This window comes from Diceros bicornis, chromosome 17 (genome assembly GCF_020826845.1).
Source record: "Diceros bicornis minor isolate mBicDic1 chromosome 17, mDicBic1.mat.cur, whole genome shotgun sequence".
NCBI lineage: Eukaryota > Metazoa > Chordata > Mammalia > Perissodactyla > Rhinocerotidae > Diceros > Diceros bicornis.
The window spans coordinates 55,204,758-55,232,308 of record NC_080756.1 but is presented as its reverse complement, the minus strand read 5'-3'; the positions used below and the strand labels follow the sequence as shown (position 1 = coordinate 55,232,308).

The window sequence follows — 27,551 nt, the reverse complement described above, 5'->3', positions numbered from 1 at the left end:
GGAGGCCCCTGGCACTAACCCACTGTCTTCCTCTCCCAGTCGAGGGAGACGTCAGAAGCAAAGGGAGTGTGGGAAAGATGAGTCAGATATGTTCCCTTTGCGTCACAGAATCAAACTCTCCATCTGTGACTTCAGATAAGTCACAGGTAAGCCCAAGCAATAGCCCACTGGGTGTAATAGCAACACACCCACACCCCAAGGCATCAACTTCCAATTCTGTGGAGAAAACAACTGCCTCCTTTGAAAGTCAACGTGTTACATGAACAATGAACAATTTGAAAATGAAACTAAGAAAACAATTCCATTTACAACAACATCAAAAAAGAATAAAATACTTAGTTCTTAGTTCCGTCAAGTTGATTCTGACTCCTAGCCACCCTGTGTACAGCAGAGCTGAACCCTGCCTAATCTTTTTGTGCCATCCTCTCACCTTCTGGCACCATATCAAACAATGCTCTGCTGCTATTCATACGGTTTTCATGGCCAATTTTTTGGAAGTGGGTGGCCGTGTCCTTTTTCCTAGTCTGTACAGTCTGGAAGCTCTACTAAAACCTGTCCACCATGGGTGATCCTGCTGGTATTTGAAATACTAGTAGCATAGCTTACAGGATCACATCAACACGCAGCCGCCACAGTATGACAACTGACAGACAGGTAGTGTGGTTCCCTGACCAGGAAACCAACCCAGGTTGCAGCAGTGAGAACACGGAATCTTAACCACCAGGGCTGGCTAAAATACTTAGGAATAAATTTAATGAAGAAAGTACAAGACTTGTACAATGAAAACTACAAAACGTTGTAGTTGAAAGACATTAAAGAAGACCTAAATAAATGGAAAAATATCCCGTGTTCATGGATTGGAAGACTTACTACTGTTAAGATGACAGTACTCCCCAGATTCATCTACAGAGCCAATACAATCCCTATCAAAATCCAAACTCCCTTGTTTTACAGAAATAGGCAAGCTAATCCTAAAATTCATATGGAAATGCAAGGGACACAGAATAGCCAAAATTATCTTGAAAAAGAACAAAGCTGGAGGTCTCACACTCCCTCATTTCAAAACTTACTACAAAGCTACAGTAATCAAAATAGTGTGGTACTGGCCTAAGGACAAACATATAGATCAATGGAATAGACTAGTCCAGAAATCAATCCATACATCTATGGTCAATTGACTTTGACAAGGGTGCCAAGACCATTCAATGTGAAAAGAACAGTCTTTTCAACAAACAATGCTGAGACAATGCATATCCACAGGCAAAAGAATGAAGTTGGACCCCTATCTCAAATCATATACAAAAATTAATTCAAAATAGGGCCGGCCCCGTGGCTTAGCGGTTAAGTGCGCACGCTCCGCTGCTGGCGGCCCAGGTTTGGATCCTAGGCGTGCACCGACTCACCGCTTCTCCAGCCATGCTGAGGCCGCGTCCCACATACAGCAACTAGAAGGATGTGCAGCTATGACATACAACTATCTACTGGGGCTTTGGGGGAAAAAAATAAATAAATAAATAATTGAAAAAAATAATTCAAAATAGATCAAAGAAATAAATGTAAGAGCTAAAATTATAAAACTGTTAGAAAGAATCAGGTGTAAATCTGTGTGACCTTGGGTTAGGCAAAAATTTCTTAAATATGACACCAAAATCACAAGCAACAAAAGAAAAAATAGATAAATTGGACTTTATCAAAATTTAAAAAATTGTTTATATCAAAGGACACTATCAAGAAAGTGAAAAAATACCCCATAGCATAGAGAAAATATTTGCAAATCATATTATCCAATAAGGGTCTAGTATCCAGAATACATAAAGAACTCTTACAAATCAACAAAAAAGACAAATAATCCAATTTAAACATGAGCAAAGGATTTGAATAGGCATTTCTCAAAGAAGATATACAAATGGCCAATAAGCACATGAAAAGATGTTCAGCATCATTAGTCTTAGGGAAATGCAAATCAAAACCACAATGAGATACCACTTCATACCAACTAGGGTGGCTATAATTTTTTAATGGAAATTAACATATGTTGGTAAGCATGTAGAGCCACTGGAACCTCCATGTACCACTGGTGGGAATGTAAAATGGTGCTGTGGAAAATAGTTTCTCAGTTTCTCAAGAAGTTAAACAGAGAGTTACCATATGACCCAGCAATTCCACTCATAAGTATATACCCAAGAGAATTCAAAAAACATGTTCACAAAAAACTTGCACATGAATGTTGATAGCAGCATTATTCATAATAGCCAAAAAGTGGAAATAACCCAAATGTCCATCAACTGATAAATAGATAAACAAATTGTGATATATCCATACAATGGAATATTATTCAGCCATAAAAAAGAAGGAAGTACTGAGGCCAGCCCAGTGGTGTAGGGGTTAAGTGCATGCGCTCCACTGTTGGCGACCCGGGTTCAGATCCCGGACACACACCGACGCACCACTTGTCAAGCCACGCTGCAGCGGCATCCCATATAAAGTAGAGGAAGATAGGCATGGATGTTAGCCCAGGGCCAATCTTCCTCGGCAAAAAGAGAAATATTGGCATCAGATGTTAGCTCAGGGCTGATCTTCCTCACACACACAAAAAAGAATGAAGTACTAATGATACATGCTACAACATGGACAAACCTTGAAGATATTATGCTAAAGTGAAAGAAGCCAGACACAAATGCCACATATTCTATGACTCCGTTTATATGAAACATCAAGTATAGGCAAATCCATAGAGATAGAAAATAGATTAGTGGCGAGGGGGTGGGGGGATAGGGGGAAGTGGGACTGACTGCTAATAGGTATGAGGTTTCTTTTAGGGGAGATGGGTATGTTCTGAAATTAGATAGTGGTGATATTTGCACAACTTTGTGAAAATGCTAAAAACCACTGAATTGTACATTATAAAATGGTTAAAATGTTGAATTTTTATCTCAATTTAAAAAGAGTCAACATGTACCAAGGAGTGCTTCAGTCTGGGCTGGAGGTCAGTGTAGTCTTAGGGAGGCATCTAGTGCTGAGAATTGGGGTCTAGGTCACCCAAATCCCAAGTGCCATCTTACAAATGAGATAAGGGATACCATCTCCGCGAAGGTCTGAAGTCTCCTGAGGTTTGTAAGAGGGGGCAGGAATGACCTCTCCCCTACCACAAAGAGCTTTACTCAGCCCCTTGCGCAGATGGCAAACCTCTGAAGGGATCCACAGGATTGGCAGAGGCCCTGCAGGTTGGGTTACAAAACAGAGGATTTTTGTAGGAAAGAGCCAAGAGTGGACTTTAGCACACTGGTGGTGATGCAAGGATAAAAAGACATTAGTCAAGAAAGGAGAAATACAAACAGCCAGTGGCCACAGAGAGATGCTCGGCCTCACTGGTAATCAGAGGAATGGATGCTGAAAGGACAATGAGACGGCATTTTCCCCCAATTAGATGGTCAAAAATGGTTTGCTAATACGAAAGGCTAGCCGGATGTGAGGAAATACGTGCCCTCATTCCACTGCTGGTGGGCGTGTGAATTGGCAGAGCCATTTTGGAGGGCAACTTGCCAGTGTCTATAAAAGTGAAAAATGGGCATATCCTATGACTCAGCGATTCCAGTGCCCAGTATTTATCTGAAAGAGACACTCCCACATGCACAGGAAAGGAAAAGATGTTTATGTGACACCATTTGTAATAATGAAATGTTGGGGAAAAATCTAAGTATTCATGAATAGGAGAATGGCTAAAAAGCCTATGCACATCCATTCTCTATTTAACAAAAGGAGTCGTTCTAGATGTATAACAAAAAATGATCTCCAAGACATATTATCAGACTTAAAAAGCAAAAAACAAATTCTAGAAGGATATAGAATACTATATATCATTTATGAAAAAACAAAATAAAACTCAGAACATAAGTGTGCTGGGGTCCTTGGAGAATTCTGCCTGGCAGCCTGAGATGCTAGGCCAATTAACAATCCTCTCTTTATCTGGAAAAAGATGGACTTTAAAAAGCAACACAAAGGGCCAGCCCCTGTGGCCTAGTGGTTAAGTGCAGCATGCTCCTCTTCAGCAGCTCAGATTCAGTTCCCAAGCACAGACCTACACCGCTCATCAGGAGCCATGCTGTCGCGGTGACTCACATACAAAATAGAGGAAGACTGGCACAGATGTTAGCTCAAGATGAATCTTCCTCAGGCAAAAAGAGGAAGATTGGCAACAGATGTTAGCTCAGGGCCAATCTTCCTCACCTAAAAAGAAAAAAAAAAGCAACACAAGAAGAACATGGAATTGCCAGGCTTAGGCTGTTTCATTTCGAAGAGTGCATTTTTTTAACGAGTGGAGAGAACTGATGCAGGGTTCGTTTTTTAGGCTTCACTTCTTACTCTGTGTCAGGAGAATTACTGCAGGCTTGTGTAGTATTTCCCTTAGAGAAGAGAGGTAACCCACCATGCCCCAGATAAGAAAGGGAAAGTTAGAATTGGGTGTCCTCACTGTCAGTCACATCAGGTGTAATAGAGGGGGGAAGCCCCTCACCAGGGAGAAGCAGTGGTCACATTCTGTACCTGAGGCTTTTTGCCCACCTCTCCTGAGACGGGGGGTCTTCCCTGCTCTAAGAAGTTCAAGCAGAGGGTCCTTAGTAGGAGGACTGAGATCAGAGTGAGAAATATTTGATTATTGCTTAACAACATTTTAAGTAGAAAATAAAAGAGACTTTGCAGGAAAATCCATCTGATTTTTTACTGATAGATGTCTGTCTCGGGGGCTCTGAACTTTCATTCCCTGCTGTATAAAAAGAACCTGTTTATTAACATACAGCCTAACAAGGGGAAGGGATCTTCCCTCATTTTTGGCCAAGAACGTTCCTAAAATAATAAAAAACATACACATATAATTCATTTGTTTGTTTAGAGAAAATTCTGGAAGAATACTTGCTAATCTGAAACGACAATTACCTCTGAGGAGGCAGGGAGAGAACCAGGGCCGGGGTGGGGAAGAAAGGTTGATCAAAGGGAATTTGAGTCTTATCTATAATTGTTCAATTTTTTTTCCATTTTCACTTCTAATTTTTTTTCTTTTTTTGTGGGGTTTTTTTTTTTTTTTGGTGAGGAAGATTGGCCCTGAGCGAACATCTGTGCTCGTCTTCCTCTATTTTGTACGTGGGATGCCTCCACAGCATGGCTTGATGAGCAGTGTATGGTGTGGGATCTGAATTTGCGAACCCCACGCTGCTGAGGCGGAGTATGCAAACTTAACCACTACGCCACGGGGCGGGCCATCTAATTTTTTAAATTAAAAAGGATGAGACTGGGCCGGCCCCGTGGCTTGGTGGTTGAGTGCGCACACTCCGCTGCTGGCAACCCGGGTTCAGATCCCGGGCACGCAGCGATGCACCGCTTCTCTGGCCATGCTGAGGCCGCGTCCCATGTACAGCAACTGGAAGGATATGCAGCTGTGACATACAACTGTCCACTGGGGCTTTGGGGGAAAAAATAAATAAATAAAATTATAAAAAAAAAAAAAAAAAAGGATGAGATTGGGGCCAGCCCGGTGATATAGTGGTTAAGATTGCACACTCCGCTTCGGCCACCCGGGGTTCGCAGGTTCGGCTCCTGGGCATGGACCTACGCACCGCTTATCAAGCCATGCTGAGGTAGGCGTCCCACATAAAATAGAGGAAGATGGGCACAGATGTTAGTTCAGGGCCAATCTTCCTCACCAAAAAAAAAAAAAAAAAGCTGAGATAAAGTTGGGGAAAACTATTTAAAGATAATATTATTTTTACTTATTTACAACATAAAAGATCTTTTCACTTGCACTAAAATATTAATATATAACAAAATTTTATACAATATAACAATATTTAGTAAGAGCAATGTGATTTAATGTGTTTCATTATTTTTTAAATATCATGCTTCAATACTTTATATATAGTAACTAGTAGATCTGGGTCTAAGTTCAAATATTTGGTTTTAGTGACTGACTTAGATGGAAAAGGTGCTCCAGGTCAGACTGTTTCAGGTGTGTTTTCTAAGTTTAAACTGTGAGTGCATCAACAAGGTTTTTTCTGTTGGGATACTCAGTGGCCCAGGTAGAGGGCACGTCCCTTCTAAGTGGTTTCATAGTTGATTTTACCAGACATTTTATTTACTTATTTATATAAATATATATATAATTTATATTTTTAAAAGTTTTATAGTGAACTATATCAAATATACAAAATAGTATATAGAAATAACAATATGAAAACCTATGCTAAGATCAGAACATTAGCAGAACCTTAGGAGCCTTCTGATCGTGCCCTTCCTCCCCAACAAGGGGAACAGCTCTAGACTGCATCCACCACTCTTTTCCTTCTAGTTCTACCATCTATGTGGATATCCAGGAACCACAACTTGTTTTTTGCCTATTTTTGTACTTCATATACATATGGAATCTTACTCATGTACTTTTCTGTGGCTTGCTTCTTTCACTCAATATTGCTCAATATTATGGTTTTATTTATGTGTTAGTTTTTATTGTGGTAAAATATACATAACATGAAATTTACCATTTTAATCATTTTTAAGCATACAATTCAGAGGCATTAAGTACATTCACACTGTTGTGCAATGTAATGTTTTTGAGACTTATCCATATTAGTGGATGTGGCTGCATGTAGGTCATTCATTTTCATTCCTTTAAAGTGTTCCATTGAGTGAATATTCCGTTGGGTGAATATGCTGCAATTTATTATTCAATCTACCATTTATGGACCTATTGGTTCTTTTCTTTTTTTCTTTTGCTGTTACAAATAGTGGTGCTTGAACATTCTTGTACCCGTCTCCCGGGGCAGGTATGCAAGAATTCTTAGTGCCGATAACTACTGGTGGAATTGATGGATTTTACTGGTTTAATTTTCTATAAAGAAATGATATGAATGTATTACTTGTATAATTAAATTTCAATTGAGAAAAAGAAAAGCAAAAAAAAGAAATTGGAATGGTTTCACAGAGCAAAAGGGTAGAGAACAGTCTCTGTGAGATAGGAAGCAGAAAGTACAGGAAGGGCTTCTGAGACTTGTCTGCAGGCTGAGTTCAGAAGGTATTGTCAAGTATAAATTCAGTCCCATACAGACACTGAGCACCCAATATGTTCCAGCTCTGTATGTGCTATAGTCAGCAGTGGACTGGGATCCAGGAGACCTGGATTCTCTCCCAACTCTGCCACAAAGAGCAAGTCATTTCGCCTCCTGGGCCAGCGGCTCTGAGATCTGTAAAGGAGGGAGTAGACCCACAGGATCAGAAAACTTGCTTCCAGCTCTCCTAGTTTGGGATCCTAAGCTAGTTGGGTAGCAAGACAGAAGCTCACCGTGAATAGTTCTATCTAGAAGCCAGAAGGAGAGGGCCTGGGGCCCAGATAGGAGAGAACTCTGCCTCCTTAGAATCCAAAAAAGGACTAAAGACAATTACTGCCCAGCCTTAGTGAGCCAGTAGAAGTGATGTGGTGGTGAATTTTTAACAGGCAGCTCTCTGGGTTGGAGAACACTTGATTTGTAACATTTGCTGATTTACACGGTTGTACGTATACCCACCACGGCCAATTTCAAACTACCAATGTGTAACCAGCTCACAAAAGTCTTGAAAATTTAACAATCCAGCTTTGGCTGGACAGTACAGTACCAGACAGTACAGGAAAGTGAACTGGCCCTAAGAGATAGGGCTCAGATGACACTCCCATAGGCCAGAACGGGAAATGAAGGCATCAAATTACTCATCAGACTCTCAGTGCTTTAGACTTGGTGAAAGTTTGGGGAAATCATGGAGTTGCCTCCCCCTCAGGAAGATCACTAGACTGGTTGTGTGTACAGCCTTCACTCATTTGGGTGGTCAAGAGGAATCACTCAGAAAAAGGGCAAATAGGAATGCCAGGGCCCAGGAGCCCGCTGTGAGGGGCATCGGCCCCCACACCCTTACAAAATCCCTTCTCTGTATCATGAAGACCGCCTGAGCAGGAATAATACATGGAGCAGACATGCTGCACATGCACAGCTTGTTCAGTTCAGCAGGTTGTTCTGCCTCTTTCACGCTCCTTTGGTTTCGTTCCCAGGGTAACCAGCTGTTCCTTCAGCCCCATTTCTTGGGACTTGCAGCCTCAAACACCAAGAAAGAGAAGGAAAGAATGAACATTTATTGAGTACTCAAAGGAGGCTAGGCATTTCATTTATATTGTTATGCTTAAAGCTCTCAACGTGCTGCACGGTACGTGACACTATCCCCAAGTAGACGCAGACTCAGTTCAGAGGGGCTCTGGGACTTGCCCGAGACGATCCAAGTAATAACTGGCAGAAATGCTTTTGGACCACCAATCTGTGTGATTCTGAGAGCCATGCTCTCTCCACCTGCCCGGGATCCTCCCCACTCAGTGGGTTTGGGGCCCAGGACCCTCATGGTCTCCCCCCTTGCCCTGGTGTCTTTGAGAATTTCCATTTTTACTGGTTTTGCCCCTCGCTGGCTACCTGACTGACAGTCAGAAAACCTCAGTAGTTAGCACTCAAACCTTATAAGTGTCAATTTACAGAATATCTGATTTCAGAAATTAGCTTGACCTTAAACCAAAATTAATTCTTTAAGCCATATTATCATAAAATCATGACGACAAGCCCTAAAGAAGAGAGAGTGTTCAGGGAGGAGAGGGCCACACCAGCACCTGTGACGATGGGACTTCCAGCTCCTGCAACAAAAGCTACGTGACGTTCTTTTACATGAAGAGTTAAGCTCTCAACAAAGAAAGGGAAATGCCAGAGGCCAGAGAGGCAGAACTGGAAATTGCTGGGGTGAGCACATGAGCAGCCAATGGAGGGCTCACGTCACCTGGGGCTGAGGTTTTCATGCCCACATAGGTCCCGAAGAGAAGACCTTGGGCCCTACTAGAAAATTTACCTTCCACATAAAGCTAGAAAACTTTAACAGAAATCTAGGAAAACCCACTCACCAACATAGAGCCTCAACAAGGAAGCTTGTCTGTCTCTGTCTGCCTCCTGCGTGGAGAAAACATTGTTTTGAAAATTTATAAGCATGAGCCTGTGCCCACCCAGGTTTAGGGTACAAATTTATATGATCCACATGGTTTGGAAACCTCCTCTGCTTCTGAGAAAATAACATAGAAATGGGTCTCTGGTCAGTTATATCCCTTGAGTGTCTGATAAAATGAACTACAAAACCGCTTTGACATGCCCTCGACCTGGGCCACTGACTATCCCAACAGACGGAGCCTGGTTGAAGGACTGGTGGTTCAAAATTAGAAAACACACCTGAAACAGTCTGACCTGGAGCACCTTTTCCATCTAAGTCAGTCACCAAAACCAAATATTTGAACTTAGACCCAGACCAATTAGTCACTATATATAAAAAATTGAAGCATGATATTTTAAAAATAATGAAACACATTAAATCACATTGCTTTTACTAAATATATTACTAAATATTGTTATATTGTATAAAATTTTTTTATATATTAATATTTTAGTGAAAGTGAAAAGGTCTTTTATGTTGTAAATAAGTAAAAATAATATTATCTTTAAATATTGTTTTCCCCAACTTTATCTCATCTTTTTTATATTTTATATGTAACTGTAATTTTATCTTATCTTTTTTAAATATCTATATATACTTACATAGAATTTATATTTATTATTTTTTTAATTTATTTATTTTTTCCCCCAAAGCCCCAGTGGATAGTTGTATGTCATAGCTGCACATCCTTCTAGTTGCTGTATGTGGGACGCGGCCTCAGCATGGCCGGAGAAGCGGTGCGTTGGTGCGCCCCCAGGATCTGAACCCGTGCCGCCAGCAGCGCAGCACAAGCACTTAACCGCTAAGCCACAGGGCCGGCCCTAGAATTTATATTTAAATACATAATCTATGAATATAATTTACTTAAAAATATTGTATATATTTGAGGATACACGCTCAAAACCATTTTATCGATGAAGTACAAAATCAACAAAGTTTGGAGATGACTGAATTAGAAATATACATTTTTTTCAACTACATATGGGACATTTACAGCCACATACTAGGCCACATAGTAAATCTCAAAACAAATGCCAGAGCATCTATACGTATTAGTTTTCCATGGCTGTTGTAACAAATTACCACAAACTTAGTGCCTGAAAAGAACCCAAATTTACTATCAGAGTTTTGTAGGTCAGAAGTCTGAAGTGGGTCTCCCTAGGCTAAAATCAAAGTGTCAGCAAGCTGTGTTTCTTCCTGGAGATTCCAGGGGAGAATCGGTTTCCTCACTCTTCCAAGCTTCTGGAGGCTTCCCACAACCCACAGCTCATGGCCCTCTTCTTCCATCTTCGAAGTCAGCAGCATCAGGCTGAATCCTTCTTATGCTGATGCCTCTCTGGTTCTTTCTTTTCTGCCTGTCTCTTCTACTTATAAGGACCATTGCTATTACACTGGGTCCACAGGATAATGCAGGATAATCTCCCCATCTCAAGGTCAACTGATCAGCAACCTTGATTTCATCTAGAACTTTAATTCTCTTTTGCCATGTAACATAACATATTCAATTCCAGGGCTACAGACACCATTGGGGTGGTCAACATTCTGCTACCGTATTACACAAACAGATGACATTCTCTGACCACACAAAATAAAATTAAAATTAATAAAAAGGAAAAATTTTAAACCTCATAAGTCTGGAAATTTTTTAATGTACTTATAAATAATATATAGGTCAAAAATAAATAATAATGGAAAAAATAACAAACTGACAATAATGAAAACACAATATAGCCAAACTTGTGAGATGTAGCTAAAGTAGTTCTTAGAGGGACGTTTATAGCCTAAAATGCATATGTTAGAAAAGAAAAATTTAAATTAATGAACCAAGCATCCAATTCAAGAAGTTAGAAAAAGAATGGCAGAATAAACTCAAGGAAAGTAAAAGGAAGGAAATAATTTAAAAAATTAGACCAGTGTATAAAATGAAAAAGAAAACAAACAGGGAAACAACAAAATCAAAAAGTGGTTCTTTGAAGCATAAATTAACAAATTAGACATATTTCTGGCAAACTACATCAAGAAGAAATAAAGAAATAACAAATAAACAATATTGAGAATGAAAAACGGAAAATAATTACAGACCTAGTGGTGATTTTAAACATTTATGCCCATAAATCTGAAACACATTAAATAGATAATCTCCCATAAAAATATAACCTACCAAAACTGACTCTAAAAGAAATTGAAAACTTGAATTAAATCAGTAGTGAAAAACTACACTCAAAATACACACATGCATAAATTCTACCAAGCTTTCAAGGAACAGATCATCTCTATTTTATATCTTCTGTGTATAAGAAAAGACAAACTACCATCGATGGAAGAAGAGCAGTGGTCAAAGGAAGGAGGATAGGGTGGTGTCTAGAAACCCAAACCAAAGGAAGAAACAAGGGGGGAGCTGTCAGCGCCCACATATCTCAGTTAGACTTTGCTTCCTGGCTGAAGCACTCCCTAGCCCTCAAGTCCCCCTATTAGGGGACAGGCACCTCTGTTGCACCCTGACTCTCCCCTCCATGGTGCTGCAATAATGACCATGACTAATAATTTGACATTTGTTTTTGAGATTATTTGATCAAGGTCTGACTCTCTCACTGGTGTGTCAACTCCATGAGGGCAGAAACCATGTGCTTTTTTTTTCATCTTTGTGTCCCATTACTTAGCTGGTACCTGGAACAGAATGGATGTGCAACAAATACTTGTCAGATGAATGAGGAGTGGCATTTAGGAGGTCAATGGGCCTTGGGCCCCCTGAAATTTTAATTTTATAATTGCGAATAGAACTGTCAAGGAACAAGGCTGCGCCTGGACCATCTAATACTTACTGAGTGCCTTATGTGCTAGGAGACACTAGGAGCTGGGGCTGAGATACTCAAAAGTGGTCAGAGGTTGGAAGAAACGCCCACAGTTGGTCAGTCCCCTGTGTCACCCAGACCGAGGAGTCCCAGGAATGCAAATTACAGAACTGGAATGTGAGTACCCAGACCCTCATTAACCAGCTCACCCCACTGTCCTGCCCAGTTGGTCTCTCAAATGCTCACTGGGAAAGAGGGTCTAAAGGGTGGCGGGTGGGGGCACGGGTGGGAGTCATCAAAGAAACTAGGAGCAGAAGAAGAAGGAATGGAGTGGGGGACGAAGAAGGCGAGAAAAACTGAGGGGCTTGGTTGATAAGGCTCAAGAACAGTGATTTCTAACATCTATGTAATATAACAAATCTTCCTTCTAAAGAAAGACCTTGGAGAGTTTAGATCCCCTGAGTACTTTAACTGGTTATAGAGTTATAAGGGGCCAAGATTGAGTTTAGGATTCAGGGCTGAAGAGAGACGAGGTATGCTGCCTGACAGAAAATTTCTGAAAGGCAGTCTGTGACAGAAAAAGGAAGGAGGAGGAGAGAGAGGTGTCAGCAAGATGGTCAGTGCCCTCACTGCTTTGTAGGGTAGCTAGAGCACTGACAAATCTCTGGGATGGGAAGGACCATTAAGAACAAGAACATCCAAAATGCAATTTTAAGTTGTACCCTTAGGATATATAAAGCTTCAGTAACAGCTTTGCCACCCCTAACAGCCTTCCATTTACAGTTGGTTTGGAGGAAAGCCTCTGTCCCAAATTTGGGTCCTGTGGCAGAACAGAGGTAAGGGACCAGCCAGGAGCAAAGAGGTAAGAACAGGTCTTCAGCTGAAAGAGGAATCAGAACCAGAAGTGACCATAACCCACTGGAATTTGTGCCAGTTGACAACCCCGCCTCCTCCTCACTCTGCCCGGGACCTGCCCTGACTGGAAGGCAAGGAGTATCTTTTCTAGATATTCAGGAGCAGAGTGACCCAGCTGACATCCAGGCTACAGTCACTGGTCCAGACTGAGGGTTTGGTCAGGCCCTCTCAAAAGTAATGAAAGTCATCAAAAGAGAAGGGCTTCTGTGGGCCTGTCTCTGGAGATGCAAGCAAAGGAGGGAGCTGTTGAGAAGAGACCATGTGTCTCTGCACCAGCCAGTGTGGGGAGAAGCTGAACCCCAAAAGAGAAAGCGGTGGTAGAAGATTTCGAGGGAGAGGTCAGCAGGTTGTATGCACATGGCCTGGAGACAAGAGGAAGGGACTGTCCAGGGATCCAGCCTAGGACAGGCCAAGGCTCACCAGAAGTTGATGCAAACAGCACAGAAGGTAGGAGATGAGGTCACTCCATTTGCCCAGAGAAGAGTAAGGTCTGGAAACCTGGCTTTCCTCCTCCTGGCCAGGGGTACTCCAGGAGAGCCAGGCAGACCTGCTCCTGCCCTCTCCCCCATGAGAAGTGATGAGTAGAAGGAGGGAGATGGGCCTTGGCACAGAGAATGCAGGCCTCACATGGGAGGGCATCTCAGGGTCCAGCCAAAGTTGTTAGTCCTCTCGGTGTCCTCTGATTCCCCTTTCGGCAAGTTTCTCCCTAAAGGTCCCAACCTCATTGTTCCTCTAGGGTCTCATCCATCCCCACAGGGCCCAAACACCCCGGGCCCACCTTGAGGTTCAAGAGTAACAGTAAAGATATTGACCACAATCTGGGCACCCGACAGGGCTGTTCGTGACAGGAAAATCCTCAGACCCCCGTGCTGAGTGGGAATTCAGGCACCCTGCCAGATAGTGGAAAGGACGGTTTTGCGTAAGTAACTCTTCACATCACACCCATGTGTGGCTTCCCACTTGAGAGGACCCTCCTGAAGAGGAGAGGGGGTAGGGGGAAAGCAGGAGGATGGAAAAAATGAAGAGAAAGGAAACGGAAGAGTGAGACAGAGAACAGACCTAGCAGGTGAGATCACAGGGGTGTGACATTTTATGAGCAGTGTGGAAACAACTACAAAGCCCCTGAATGAAAACTGGCCTGGAGAAAGAAGGCCCCCGACCCCTCAGTGCCTAGGGAAAGAGGAAGCAGAAGATGTCTGACCCACGTGTGCCCAGGACTTAGAGGGAAAAGTCCAGCTATTTCCAGCATCCCCAAATCAGTCTTCCTGGGAAAACCTCGGAAATACAGAAGAGATGACCCATAGGAATCAACCTTTAATCCCAAGTGCCCAAGGCTGGGAGAGGAGATGCCCCGGGTGCTCCAGGACACCAGGGATGGACTGACACAGCCAGAGGTGGGGAGAGGAGGATAAAGATGGTGGTAGGTGAGGAGGGAAAGCCAAGTGGGAGTGAGTGATACTTGTATCACAGGCTGGCAGGAAGATGAAATGAGATCATATGTAGCAGAGTCCAGCAGAGGAGAGACACAGTTTTAAGTCCCTTGTTTGCAATTCCCAACAATTCCGTAGCAAACTCTTTTGGCCATAAAACCAGACCTCAGTTGATGCAAGGCTAGTTTTAGTTATCCTTCACTCCACTTAAACATTCAATAGTTTTGCAGCAGAAATGTGCTTGATTGTGAGTGCTACCCCAGCCCTCTGAGGGTGTCTTGTGGTGCTAGTTTCTTCCCCAAATCTGAAAAATTCTGAATTCTAAAGCTTACCTGACCTCAAGAGTTTCAGATAAAAGTTTGTGGACCAAAACTTTTGGTTCCCCTTTTTCTCTAAACTGCTTCCGTAAAGAAGAGATGTGGGGATGGGCGAGGGGACGTGTAGACTAGCTTGTAAGCTGTGAACAGGGGGGCAACGTGGGCATCCTGTGAACAAGTACATGAACAGGAGAGGCGAGTGACCGTGCACATCTAACATTCTGTAAAAGAGGCAAGCAGAGATGGGTTCAGTTCTTCAGGAGCACAAGAGAGACCATGAGGAGAGGCTGGCGCATTGGAGGGGGCGTCTTTGAAGAGCAGCAGGTCTTCTGAAGAGTTTGCCCTTTAGTACTCTCCGCAGCACCCAGCACCCAGCACACGGAAAAGGGGGAGGGGGTGGAGGTTGCTGCTGTGAGAAAAAAAACAGCCACAATAGAGTTTCAACTGCCATCAAAGATCGGCTTGCCACCTGCAGCTGCTGCCCAGGAGGAGCAAAGAAGTGCCACCAGCACCCCGCTGGGGAGGTGCCAGTCCAGAGAGGCCAGCAGTGGGCAGCCGGAGCACAGGAAGAGCTCTCTGGGCAGGAGCCATGGCCCGGCCACCGCCCTGCTGGCTGTGGGTTCTGGGGACCCTGGTGGGGCTCTCAGCTACCCCAGCCCCCAAGAGCTGTCCAGAGAGGCACTACCGGGCTCCGGGAGAACTGTGCTGCCCAATGTGTGAGCCAGGTAAGACAGGCGGCCTTGCTAGGGGCGAGCTGAGTGCGGGAGACAGGACCGGGTTTGGGGTGGAGGGAAGCAGAGAGGGAGTCTGAGCTTGAGCAAGGAGAGGAATCCTGCAGTGCCCCAGAAGCACCACCTCGAAGAGGGTGGAGAAACGGCCTTCCTTGGGCCTTGACCCTGGACATCTGCTCACAGGAACGTTCCTCGTGAAGAACTGTGACCAACACAGAAAGGCTACTCAGTGTCATCCGTGTACACCAGGGGTCTCCTTCTCACCAGACCACCACGCCCGGCCCCACTGTGAGAGCTGTCGGCACTGTCACTCTGGTGAGACGGGCAAGCATTCGGGGGAGCAAGGTGGCACAGCTGGGTGAGGAGAAGCAAAGAGGAGAGGGAGTGGGAGCTTCAGTCACTTCAAGGCTACACAGTGGAGCCAATGCTGGGAACTGGGGCGCCCTGGGCGGGGCACGTACTGCTGTGGGGAGAACTCTAGTGTTTCAGGAAAGGGGTAAGCAGGACTGGAGGTACTGCTGAGAATGGGTCTACGGCTAGGATCAAGATAATAAAGAGGGGTAAGTGGCTCTAGGACCCAGATTTCAGCTGAGCGACCCCCACCGATGAACTGGTTGTGTCTAAAGCGCACATTTGTTTGGAACTTGGAATACATCTTTCTAAGGAAATAACAATACCAGCCAGTGGGTAACAACCCTTTTTTTGCACAAAAGCCAATTTAGGAAAATGAATATGTATGTGGCCTGTGATTCTATTTATTTTGTAATTTCATCTTTTTTTAAATTAAGAAGTGTAATATCTGCAGCTGTGTTATGAATTCTTTTATTACTTCTCCATTTTAGCTAGAATTTCAGAAATTATGTCCCAGTATACTAGAGTAGCAGACTTTAAAATGGCCCCTTTGAACAAATGTTCTCCAGCAGGACACTTTTGAGGACTATTTAACTTAACTACTACACTACGCACCCGTAAACGCACTTGGTCTCACTAGGCCTCTTTATACTGTATTCTTTAAAAACTAACTAAATAAAAGGTTTTGCCATTGCAAATGAGCAACATCTTAAATACACAAGAAGTCTTCCTCAGTCCACTTAAAAATAGGATTGTTAATGGACGCTTTTCTCTTCTTGGCAGCAACCTCAGCAGGGCTGGAATTTCCTTAATCGAAGCTCCCCCACTCATTCTGCAGGCCCCACCAGAAGGCCTTTTCCCAATACTGAGCAGTCCTCACTCCCTTCGCTATGTTCCAGACCAGCCCAGTCCGTGATCCTTCTCTGTGAGACTCAGCCCATAGATCCCCAAAGCACTCAGGGAGCACCTAACTGCAGGGCTCCAGGGGAATAGCAGCCAGAGGTGAGGTGAGGGGGAGGAGGCTGAATGAGTCTGGCCCTCTCTGGACCTCAGTACTCCCATCTGTAAGATGGAGAAGTGCCTGAAACCAGCTTGGAATTTTGTGCACAGCCTATACACAGCGAAGAGAACTCCGAGGTCTCTGGATACTCATCATGGAAAACAACGGCATTTCAACCAATCCCAGCCTCTTTAACCCCTACCTTCCCTCTGGGCAGAGACACTCACGATCTCCCCTCCTCCATCTTCTTCACCTTTGCCTACCTCTTCCCCTCTCCACCACCACCGTTCACTCCCCGCATCACTGTTCCTCCCTTGCAGATCCTTGTCCCGGTTGGCTCACAATTCCTGGTAAGCCACAAGGAAACCAAATTCTAGCAGCAGTTACGAGTCAGAATTCAGAAAGAAGAGGCCATAGGGGCATACGGATGGGAAGAAGGAATTTGTGTCCCTCTCCCTTTCCTGACAAAAGGCATTCGCTGAAGAAATCATTAGGAGTTGATAGTAGTCGTTGGCATCCTCCAACCTCCCTTTCTGCACCCCTCTTCCACCTGTCAGGGCTCCTCTCCCTGGGGCCCCGTGTGCGCGCTGCCCTAAGCCCATGAGGCTCCCACTCGATCCTGGCCCACCTCCAGGTGCTGCTGCCTTCCCCAAAACCACTCTCCTCTTCTCATCCCCAACCTGCTGTGAGCCCAGCCCAGCCCAGTGCCCCTCACACCCACCTCCCCCAGCGGAACTGAGGGGCAGCCACCAGCACCTGACCTCTACACTTGAATAAAATGTACACTTTAAAGGCAAAGACTGTCAGTAATCAAGTAACTCTCTAGTAAAGTCAAAAACCTATCAGGGACCACAGCAACACTATTCCTAACTGCTCAAAACTGGAAACTACCCAAATGCCCATTAACCGTAGAATGGATCAATAAACCATGGTATAATCATACAATGGAGTATGATACAACATGAGAATGAACGAATCTGTAGTTACACTCGTCAATACGCATGAATCTCATAAACAGTTGAGTAAAAGCAGCCAGACACGAATGAGCCACACACGCATGATTCCACGTCTATTGCACAAAAATAGGCAAAACTGACTTGTAGTGTTAGGAAGTCAGGCGAGTGGCTCTTCTTGGGGGGCTAGTGACTGGAAGAGAACATTGCCGGTCATCTTGTTTCTTGATCTGGTGGTGGTTACACCTGGGAGTCCAATTTGTAGCACTTCTCAAGCTTCACATTTAGGACGTGTGTATCTTTCTGTAAGTATATTATACTTCGATAAGAAATTATTAAAGGATCAGTAAGAGAAAATCATGTAAGCTGTTTCCGCTTTTCATAGTTCCTATTTCTGAACCAAGAATTTCCTAAAAGGTCCAAGTTTTTTCTTTAATGACAATAATAATAATGGCAAAGGCACTGGGTGACAGTGATGGAGAGGCAGGCCTCCGTGTGGAGGGGGTGGGAGTGGAAAGGGCAGCACGTCCCTGGAGGTGGGCCTGGGATGGCGGCTGGGGGAGACCCTGCAGGTCTCTGAGGCCTGAGCATCTGAGTTCCTCGGGCTCCCCTCTGTCCCCAGGTCTTCTCATTCGAAACTGCACCCTCAGCACCAACGCCGAGTGTGCCTGCCCCAAGGGCTGGCAGTGCAAAGACAAGGAGTGTACCGAGTGTGATCCTCCTGCAAACCCCTCGCTGACCCCTCGTCCATCTCAGGGCCCAAGCCCACACCCACAACCCACCCACTTACCTTACGCCAAAAGTAAGTTCCAGGCAACCCCTTGTGCAGTCACGGGGGTAAAGGTCACACCCCAACCAGCACCCCCATAGAGCACCCACGCCCACATAAGTTGTCTGGTCAGCCTGTCTGCCTTCCCATCCCTTCCAGCGCCTCTTAGGCCTCTTCGGCCTTCAGCCCAACCTTGTGCCCTATGGGTTTCCCTGCTGCTGTTCACCCTGTCTATGGTTTTCCAGAGATGCCAGAGGCCAGAACTGTTCGGCATGTGCAGACTCTGGCTGACTTCAGGCAGCTGACTGCCCCAGCTCTCTCCACCCACTGGCCACGTGAGTTTTCTCCCCATTCCCCACCCCCAGAGAGAAAGCATACAGGATAGTACAGGAGGGAAGCCAGCCAGAAAGCTCCTAGGGGTAGGGGTAAGAAGAAGAGGGAGAAGCAGAGTCTAGGGATTAGGAAAGGAATGGGTCCAATGGTGGGGGTGGGGGAGGAAGATGGGGGAGAGGAGAGAGGAGTGCTGGGCTGAGGGGAGTCAAGGGCTAGGCCCTCCCCAAAAGCTCTTGCATGGCCCCGGCTTATCACAGCCCAAAGGTCTCTGTGCAACTCAGAATGCATCCGCATCTTTGTGATCTTCTCTGGAATGTTTCTTGCTTTCACCGTGGTCGGAGCCCTGTTCCTCTATCAACAAAGAAAATACCGACTAAGTAAGAGACAAAATACAGGTCTCCAATCCTGTCCCTGCACCGCACCCCACCATCTCAGCTCTGCCACCCATGCCTGGAACCTCGTGGAAGCCTCCCTAGCTCCATCCTTACCAACGCTGGTTTCCCACCTGCTCTTCCTCTCCTCTTAGCTGCTGCCCTCGCGACAGCACCCCCCGCCCCAGCTGCCCCTCCTTTGCTTATCTCTTCTCCCTTCACCCCTCCCCCACCGCGGCCAAGATTCATCTGATTCTCCTTTTGCAGACAAAGGAGAAAGTCCAGTGGCGCCTGCAGAGCCTCTTCCTTACAGCTGCCCCAGGGAGGAAGAGGGCGGCGCCTTCCCCATCCAGGAGGATTACCGAAAACCAGAGCCAGCTTCCTACGCCTGAGAAAGCAAGCGCTCGGAGAAGTAGGGGGTCATCACTGCAACAAAGCCTTAGCCTCCACCCCACCCCACTGGCCATCCGGGGAAATGAGACCGGACCCTTTCCTGTGTGCAGACTTGAGAAAGTGCCTCTCTGAGATGGGCGACGATGAGGACACATGGGAACGAGGTGGAGGGTGGGAAGCAGGAGGCCGAGTGTGTCCTGGCCGACCCGGCTTCACCCCCGTGCCCCAGGAGGGCTGGGGCTCTAGTTGGAAAACACACTTCCGCCTATGAAAGCCCCGCGTACTGTCTCGCTGACCTAGAAACTCGGCAAAATAAAGTGACAGACTGCCACACACTGCAGCTCTCCAGCTCGCTCTCTGAAATCCCAACCTCAGCACGCAGGCCACGCCCAGCCTCATCTCACCATCAGGGATCTGAAGGAGGAGCTTTCTCCAGTGCAGACTTGTGTGCGGGCCCGCCCAAGGCGGGGGCGAGTGCGCGTGGCACCCACAGAAAATGAGGAAAGGTCCCCAGGTTACCGGGGACCCTGCTTCTGGCTTCACTCTCCCCGCCCCCCTTTCTGGTGCTTCTATCTCCACTTTCTTGCGGTCGATGGGGAGCATACAGGTGCATGCGGTGAAGTGAGGTCTTGAAATCACCAGGGGATGGGGGGAGGGGCGGGCCCGAGAAAGGAGAACTGTAAACAGGTCTCTGGCACCAGCAACGAATGGCTTCACCCAGAGGCAAAGGCAGCCGCGGTGACATTGCCCCAAAGTGAAAGCGAAAGTAGGCCGAGGACAGAAGAGAAAGCGACAAGCTGTGGGGCAGCAAGGGCTGTTGGAGAGCCCCTCTTTCCCAGCCGGGCCCTTGCAAGCGGGGAGGCTGCGGAGAAGGGGGTGGCTGAGGAGGGGCCGGGGAGCAGCCCCCATGGGCGCGGAGGGCTGGTGCCTGCTGCTCTGCTTGGCCCTCTCCGCGGCGGCGCCCGGTGAGTGGGGAGGGCCGGCGGGGGGGAGGGCTTCCAATCGCCTTCCAAGCCCTTCGGAACACAGGCTCAGCGGCTGGCAAAGTAAGGTCCCACTGTGGTGGGGAGAGAGGCTAAGAACTCGGTGGGGAAGGGGCCTAATGAAGAGAGTCCTCCTCGGTGGATGTGGTGGGGGGCCGCTGTGCTACGGGAGGGCCCCTGCCTGGGAGCGGACACCTTCAGAATAGATAGGGGTTCCCTGGCGAGGAAATCACATGGGGGCGACCCCGGAGTGGGGGAGGGGATGGCTACCTGTAAGGGCAGAAAGCAGAGAGACCTCGTGGGCTGGCGGGGAAACTAAGATGGCTGCCAACGCCCCTAGCAATACAAACGTCCTGTCTGGTCCCCCAGTGGCACTATTGCTCATTTATTTGCTTTTGCTGAGAATCCCTTTGACTGAAGAGAGAGTTTTTCATTCAATAGTTGCAAATAAGAGTAAAAACATAAACCCCTCTGAGCAAGGCAAATCCAAGAGTTCAAATAATTCACACCAAGAAATATGTACCTACACCAAGAAGTATGTACCTGGAGTAGCAGGTGCTTCCCAGAAAGCTGGTTTTGGGGATGACAGGAGAAGAGAGGGATATAGAGATAGCTAGCCCCCTGGAAGACAACTTTTGCCCCTTGAGGACTCCACAGTTTGGGGAGGGGGGGGTGAGCACAGAAGTAACTTTCTGGACAAGAGAGTGCTCACCCCAGCCTTCTCCCTGCAGCAGACAGGCAGTGGCGGGCAGTGGATGTGGTCTTAGACTGCTTCTTGGTGGAGGAAAGTGGGCAGCGTGGAGTTTTTGCCAGCAGTGGGAACATGGTGAAGGCCTTGCTCGTGCTGAGGCAGGTGCCAGTGCTGGATGATGGCTCCCTGGAAGGCTTCACGGATTTCCAAGGGGGCACACTGGCCAAAGATGACCCACCTGTTACCTTCGAGGCCTCAGGTAAGATCCCTCCACCCTGTGTCCCAGTCTTTCTGGGCTCCCTCCACTGGGACAGCCCAGTTCCCAAATACACCCGCACCCACTTCCCATGGGCCCAGGTGTTCTCAATCCAATGAGACCTCTGTGCCACCCTTCTCTCTCCCCAGTGAACCTGGTACAGATCCCCCAAGCCAAGGCCTTGCTCCATGCTGACTGCAGCGGGAAGGAGGTGACCTGTGAGATCTCCCACTATTTTCTCCAGGCCAGACAAGAGGCCACTGTTGAGACAGCAGCTTGGTTCATCACCAACGTGCAGGTGTCTGGAGGGGGACCTAGTGTCTCCATGGTGATGAAGACTCTCAGGGATGCTGAGAATGCGGCTGTCTTGCACCCCAAGCTGAACCTGCCCTTGAGCCCCCAGGGGACTGTGCAGACTGCAGGTGAAAAAATTAAAAGTAACAGAAAGTTTTGTTTTCTTAAGTCGTCAGAGATGGGGGCATAGGAGAAGGGAGCAAGTCCACCTCCATCCACATCGGTCATCTCAAGGTGTCCCCTAGGCCTTGGTCCTTTCTTCCTAAGGACCCAAAATGGGAATAGTTTTCCCCTACTGGGTTGCCTGAGGAAATAAGACATGTGATGCTCTATTCATGTAGGCTGTCCGTACGAATCTTCTTGGGCCAAGCACCAGTTTTCTCCCAGTGAAAAGCCAGCCTGGTCTGGTGCTTCAAGATGATTAGATCAAAGCGAGGGACACAGAACTTGTTCATTATCTCTTATTAGTAAAACCCAGTCCTTGCCCTCTCCAACCCAGCACATCCCAGAGGGCAGAGGAAATTGGGAACATGATGATTTCTCCAGAGTTCATCGAATCCAATATTTTGCCTCCAAAAGGAGACGACCAAGTCCAGAGAAGATTAGGTGGCTACTGTCCCATCCTTAGAAAGCCCCTGAACACTCGAATCTACCTGTGGTCGAACCTGTATTTATCCTGCTACATTGGAAAAGAGGGGTCCTCATGTCTGTCCAGTGTCAACCATAGTCCTGGCATAGATAGGTGTTGCCCCCTTATTTTGGGATATTTCAAGCCTACAAAACAGGTGAAAGAATATAATGAAACCTGTATGCTATTCACCTAGATTCACCAATTGTTAACACTGCCACATTCTCTTTCTCTATGTGTGTGTGTATATATATATATATATATATATATTCCCCCCCAAACTAATTGAAAGTCAGTTGCAGAATCTCAACACTTCACCCCAAATGCTTTCATGTATAGCATGTGTCAGTTTATAACCAAAGACAAGGATATTCTCCTTCATAATCACAAAACCCTCACCTCACAGCAAACAAGGTGGGGAGTGGTTACCGTGGTGCAGGCAATAAGGGAGTGCAGTGTGTAGAGAATTTAAGAACATATTCTCACCACTACCCTACACTGGCAATTCTGAACAATATTAGCAATAAATACTTCTCCCTTCCAGGGCAGTCTGTTCCCACCTCCCCCACCACTGCTTGGTCACCACTGAGCATCGTACTTAATAAGATACTTTAAAATTAATACAATAATAATGTCAAATATAAAGTCCAAACTTCTCCAGTTGCCCCAGTAAAGTTCTTTATAGCTTTCTGGGGTTCTTTTCAAGTCCAGGATTCGAACAAGGATCGTGCATTGCATTTAGGTGTCTTGTGCCTTTAGCCTCCTTTACTCCAGAACAGTCTTTCAGAGCACTGACATTTTTGAAGAGTCCAGGCCTGCTGTCTTGTCGAGTACCCCGCCATTTGGATTTGTCTGTTTTCCTCATTAGATTCAGGTTCAGCACGTATGGCACAAATGCTACATTGTGCGCTTTTTAAACTCTGAGTCCTATTTGGTCTTCACAGCAGCCTTGCCTTAAGCAGATGACTTGGCAACACTAAGTGACTTGCACAAGGTCACAGAGCTAGTAAGTGGAAGAACCTGGGTTCCAAAGCTTTCTGTGCTACTCCAGTGGTTCTCCCCTGGGGGTCAACAGGAACCCATAATTTTGCACGTGTATTTTTCTGGTTTGAAGTCCATAGCTTTCCTCAGATTATCCAGGGGTAAGTGCCTCCAAAACCGTTAAGATTTCCATGTGTGCCACACTGCCTTTCCAGAGCCCCATTTCTTTGTGGTTCCATCTGATGGGAAATGAACTCAACTGGCCTCACTGTCCAAGGGAGGAGGCAGGGGCAGGTGTATGCCCACAACTCAGAGATCATGTGACCTCGAGGAGGAAGTAGCCCATAATCACTCCTCTTTTTCTCACCACAGTTGAGTTCCAGGTGACAACACGGACCCCGTCCCTGAATTTCCTGCTGGGGTCCTCAGCCTCCTTGCACTGTGGCTTTTCCCGGGCCCCAGGACTGGACCTCGCCAGCGTGGAGTGGCGGCTGCAGCATAAGGGCAGTGGCCAGTTGGTGTACAGCTGGACTGAGGGGCAGGGGCAGGCCAAGCGAGAGGGCGCTACCCTGGAGCCTGAGCAGCAACTCATGGCCGGAGACGCCTCCCTCACCCTACCCAGCCTCACCCTGCAGGACGAGGGGGCCTACATTTGCCTGATCACCACCACTCTGTACCAAGCTCAACAAATCATCCAGCTCCACGTCCAAGGTGAGGCCAGGATGCGGTCATCCTGGGGCGAGGGGAAGGGATATGCCTGTTGGGAGTGTTTTCCAGAATGGAATCCAAATACAGGGGCAGTTTCCTGAGAGACAGACTGTATTCCCACAACCTAAATGCCATCGCCAACCTAGAAGCACAGGTGGCATCAGATTGTTTCCCCTCAGACTCCAGGATAATTCCATCAAGAAATTTCCCAGCCCAGGATCCTCCTGCTGCCCTGCCCTGGCTGGCTGTCTCCAATCACCCCTTTTGGACCACATCCTAAGGAGGAGCAGCAGCAAAGCAAGGAGGGGCAGAGGGAGCAGCCCTGACTGGGAGGAGTATTTCATCACTGATATCCTTTAAAATCACTGGCTTATGGTGATGATAAGAAGCAAGCCAGCCTTTAGCTGGTTTTACTATTGTTTTTCAATTACCTGTGGAAGATGTACCCCCTGATGGCCTGCATCCAGGGTGGGCCCCTCAAACCCTCCTTGGCATGCCACTGAGGAGGAAACTTCAGCCTCCACATCTCCTCTCATTCTCAGCAGGAAGAGAAGGCTTTAGGCAACTCTGCTGTCCCACTGGATCCCTCTGGAATCTTACTCCTCATTCTTTCTTTAAGCTTCCCCCAAAGTACGACTAAGCTTGGCAAACAAAGCTCTGACACCCACTCTCATCTGCATCGTCACTGGCTATTATCCTCTGGATGTGGCTGTGACGTGGACCCGAGAGGAGCCAGGTGGAGCCCCCGTCCCAGTCTCTGGTGCTTCCTTCTCCAGCCTCCGACAAAGCACAGCAGGCACCTATAGCGTCTCCTCCTCCCTGATGGCAGAACCTGGCTCTGCAGGCGCCACCTACACCTGCCAGGTCACCCACATCTCCTTGGAGGAGCCCCTTGAGGCCAGCACCTGGGTTGCCCCACCAGGTAACTGGGAATGCCCTCCTTTCCCCACCTCCATACTTGGGCTCACGGCTCTCGTACCCTCAGCTCATCTTTCATCTTGTTCTGCTTCCCATAGCACTTTCACAGCACAGTCCCAGCTTTTTCTTTCCCAAGGTGGCAGCCTCCCCAGCTGCCACCACACATGCCGAGACTTCGTTACACCCCAGGGTCCAGGGTATCAGGCAGTGTGCCGAGAGCTGGAGATCAGGGTTGAGTAATTCCTGATCCTGCCCTCAGGAGTCTGGTGGAGGGACAGACCAGGCAGTCAGGGACGACGGCCAGGGAAGACATGCAAGCCGAGTTAGCTAGCTCAGGGGGAAGGGAGCACCCAAGACAGAAAGAACGGCACACGTGAAGGCCAGATTACAGAACAACCCAAAGAGAATCTGGGGAACTGCAAGGCTGGAGCCATGGGTGTCTGGGAAAGGGGAAGTGGCTCGGAGGTCTGACAGGGGATTCCACTGATGGAGCCTTTAATGAACCACACACTGTCCCAAGCACTGCGATGTATGATCGCAGGTATTACCATGCCTCCTGTCTTAGAGATGGCTAACTGGCACTTACAGATGATAAAGTAAGTGGTAAAAGAGAAAATGTGAAAGATAGGCAGCCTGATTCCCCCCCTGTAGCCTGAAACCCTCTACTGCTATTAGAGGGCAGATCACAATGGGCCTTCAAGCTGGAATTTCATCTTGAAGCCACAGAATGTCGTTGCAAGGTTTCAAACAGGAAAGAATCGGCACTAGAAATGCAAATATCCAGGAGCACTGGGCATTATCTGGTGGCTCACTAGACTCAGCTTCCCAAAAACTGGGGTTTTGTCTCAGCTCACATCATTCCCCAGCTATTTACAAAATTCCAGTTTAACCGCCAACAACTAATCTAACCTAAATCTCTCTTGCAAAGCAATTAAAAGATGTTGTGGGGCCAGCCCAGTGGTGCAGTGGTTAAGTTTGCCCGCTCTGTTTTGGCAGCCTGGGGTTCGCAGGTTCGGATCCCGGGGGTACACCTGCACACAGCTCATCAAAGCCATGCTGTGGCAGCGTCCCACATAAAGTAGAGGAAGACGGGCATGGATGTTAGTCCAGGGCCAATCTTCCTCAGCAAAAAAGAGGAGGATTGGCCACAGATGTTAGCTCAGGGCTAATCTTCCTCAAAAAAAAAAAAAAATGTTGTCCCGCGGTGGGAAGAGGTAGATTATTCTGTGTGGAGTAACACACCAACATCCAACAACCCTGAGCAAGTACGAGTGGTACTGTGTGTCCAGTTCCCCAGAGCAGAACACTCGATATGAGCTCCTCAACCAGGGACTCACTCACACCCACTCCTCTGTCCCTCCTGTGGGGTGGACGCTGTGGGCGTGGGCTCAGAGAGGACTCCTGCCCACTGATTCCTGCCGATACTGCTCTCACCTACAGAGAAGAGGATGGCCTTTGGAGTCCTTTTTGCCAGCAGCCTCTTCCTTCTTGCACTGTTGTTCCTGGGGCTTCAGATATGGCAAGGTAAGAGCCTGGTTGCCCTCGGCCGCCCCGACCCACATCACGTGTAGATCAGCCTGCTCTGACCACCTCCCCACCCAGACCTGGCATGAAGCCCCAGCGTCCTGAGTTCCAGCCAGCCCCCCCACTACAGCCCCCGGCTTTTGGGTTACCCCAACTGAAACCAACCTCGTTCCTTCTTGTTTTCTCCTAGCTACCTCACTAAGATCTGAGGCCCTCTTGGCAGCCACTCTCCTACCTCAGAGTAAAAAGGAAGAATAGTCACGTTCTCCCAGAAGGACTCTAAACCAAGTCCCAGAGCTCAAAAAGGCCACAAGAAAGGCAGGAAGGAGGTGCAGATCATGGGGCACTGGCTGTGGGCCTCTGCCTTCCCGCATCGTGTCCCTGGGCTGACCCCCAAGGGAGAAGACATGAAGACGTGAGAGGGCGGCAGGAAGGCAGGATGTCCGGGTGGAGATTAAAACATGAGCCAGATTTGAGGTGCAACGGTAGGAAAGGAAAACGGGAAGAAATCAAGAAAGGAGCAAGTGAGGGACAGTGGGGCAAATGGGTAGGGGGTGGGCCACCGCACCCAAATATTGAAGCTGTCCAAATAAAAGCCCCTTGTGGCCTCAGAGACAAAGCTTTTCCACTGTCCTGTCTTTCCCCACACTGGAGCCAGCTGAGCCCCGCCCCCAAGCCTAGCCACTCCAACTTGCAAGGTGTTCACGGTGTGAAACGAAGGCCCTCAGAGGCAGCCCTGGGGCTCCCTCTCAGTTGCTCTGTGTAACCTTGAGCTGCAGTTAAGGTTCTCCCTTAGACAGGTGTTGAGTATTTCAGGATACCTACAGACTCCTCACTCCCTGAGCTGCAGGGAAGAGATTTCTCTGCTTGTTCATTTCTAAAATGTGCCTGGTCAGGCCGGCCCCATGGCTTAGCGGTTAAGTGCGTGCGCTCCGCTGCTGGCGACCCGGGTTCAGATCCCGGGTGCGCACCGACACACCGCTTCTCCAGCCATGCTGAGGCCGCGTCGCACATACAGCAACTAGAAGGATGTGTACCTGTGACACACAACTATCTACTGGGGCCTTGGGGGAAAAAGTAAATAAATAAATGAAATTATAAATAAAATAAAAATAAAATGTGCCTGGTCAATACAGTGGAAACTGGCAGCAGAAAACTGTACATGAGGAGGACGGGGGACAGA

General features: G+C 47.3%; 3 protein-coding genes across 10 annotated transcripts in view; 2 read left to right on the top strand and 1 right to left on the bottom strand.

Annotated features, from left to right (window-relative positions):
* VAMP1 (vesicle associated membrane protein 1) overlaps positions 1 to 27,551 on the bottom strand; it is a 95,487-nt gene that overhangs the window by 60,881 nt on the left and 7,055 nt on the right. The window contains exon 5 of one of the 3 annotated variants that reach the window (XM_058558997.1): positions 6,210 to 8,109. The exons of 1 other annotated variant lie outside the window; for it this stretch is intronic. In XM_058558997.1, the coding sequence (XP_058414980.1) occupies positions 8,018 to 8,109 (92 nt within the window). In that variant the 3' untranslated portion in view covers positions 6,210 to 8,017. Of the gene's footprint in view, positions 1 to 6,209; positions 8,110 to 17,622; positions 17,823 to 27,551 lie in introns of those variants that run through there. One more of the 3 variants, XM_058559000.1, reaches the window with a different exon arrangement.
* CD27 (CD27 molecule) lies at positions 15,074 to 19,796 on the top strand. Of its 5 annotated transcripts, XM_058558995.1 has the most exons (7): positions 15,074 to 15,209; positions 15,399 to 15,536; positions 16,070 to 16,145; positions 18,131 to 18,321; positions 18,534 to 18,623; positions 18,879 to 18,998; positions 19,260 to 19,796. In XM_058558995.1, exons 1-7 carry the CDS (start codon positions 15,074 to 15,076, stop codon positions 19,382 to 19,384), a joined length of 876 nt encoding a protein of 291 aa, XP_058414978.1. In that variant the 3' UTR covers positions 19,385 to 19,796. The 5 variants fall into 5 exon arrangements, with proteins under 5 accessions (XP_058414978.1, XP_058414975.1, XP_058414977.1 ...); XM_058558992.1 differs by lacking the exon at positions 16,070 to 16,145 and having other exon boundaries at positions 15,399 to 15,530; positions 18,142 to 18,321; positions 19,260 to 19,782; XM_058558994.1 differs by lacking the exons at positions 16,070 to 16,145; positions 18,131 to 18,321 and having other exon boundaries at positions 15,399 to 15,530.
* TAPBPL (TAP binding protein like) lies at positions 20,091 to 27,298 on the top strand. 2 transcript variants are annotated; one of them, XM_058558987.1, is made up of 7 exons: positions 20,091 to 20,350; positions 21,103 to 21,318; positions 21,465 to 21,737; positions 23,591 to 23,929; positions 24,546 to 24,848; positions 26,285 to 26,368; positions 26,559 to 27,298. In XM_058558987.1, exons 1-7 carry the CDS (start codon positions 20,293 to 20,295, stop codon positions 26,624 to 26,626), a joined length of 1,341 nt encoding a protein of 446 aa, XP_058414970.1. In that variant the 5' UTR covers positions 20,091 to 20,292; the 3' UTR covers positions 26,627 to 27,298. The 2 variants fall into 2 exon arrangements, with proteins under 2 accessions (XP_058414970.1, XP_058414969.1); XM_058558986.1 differs by having other exon boundaries at positions 20,093 to 20,350; positions 21,100 to 21,318.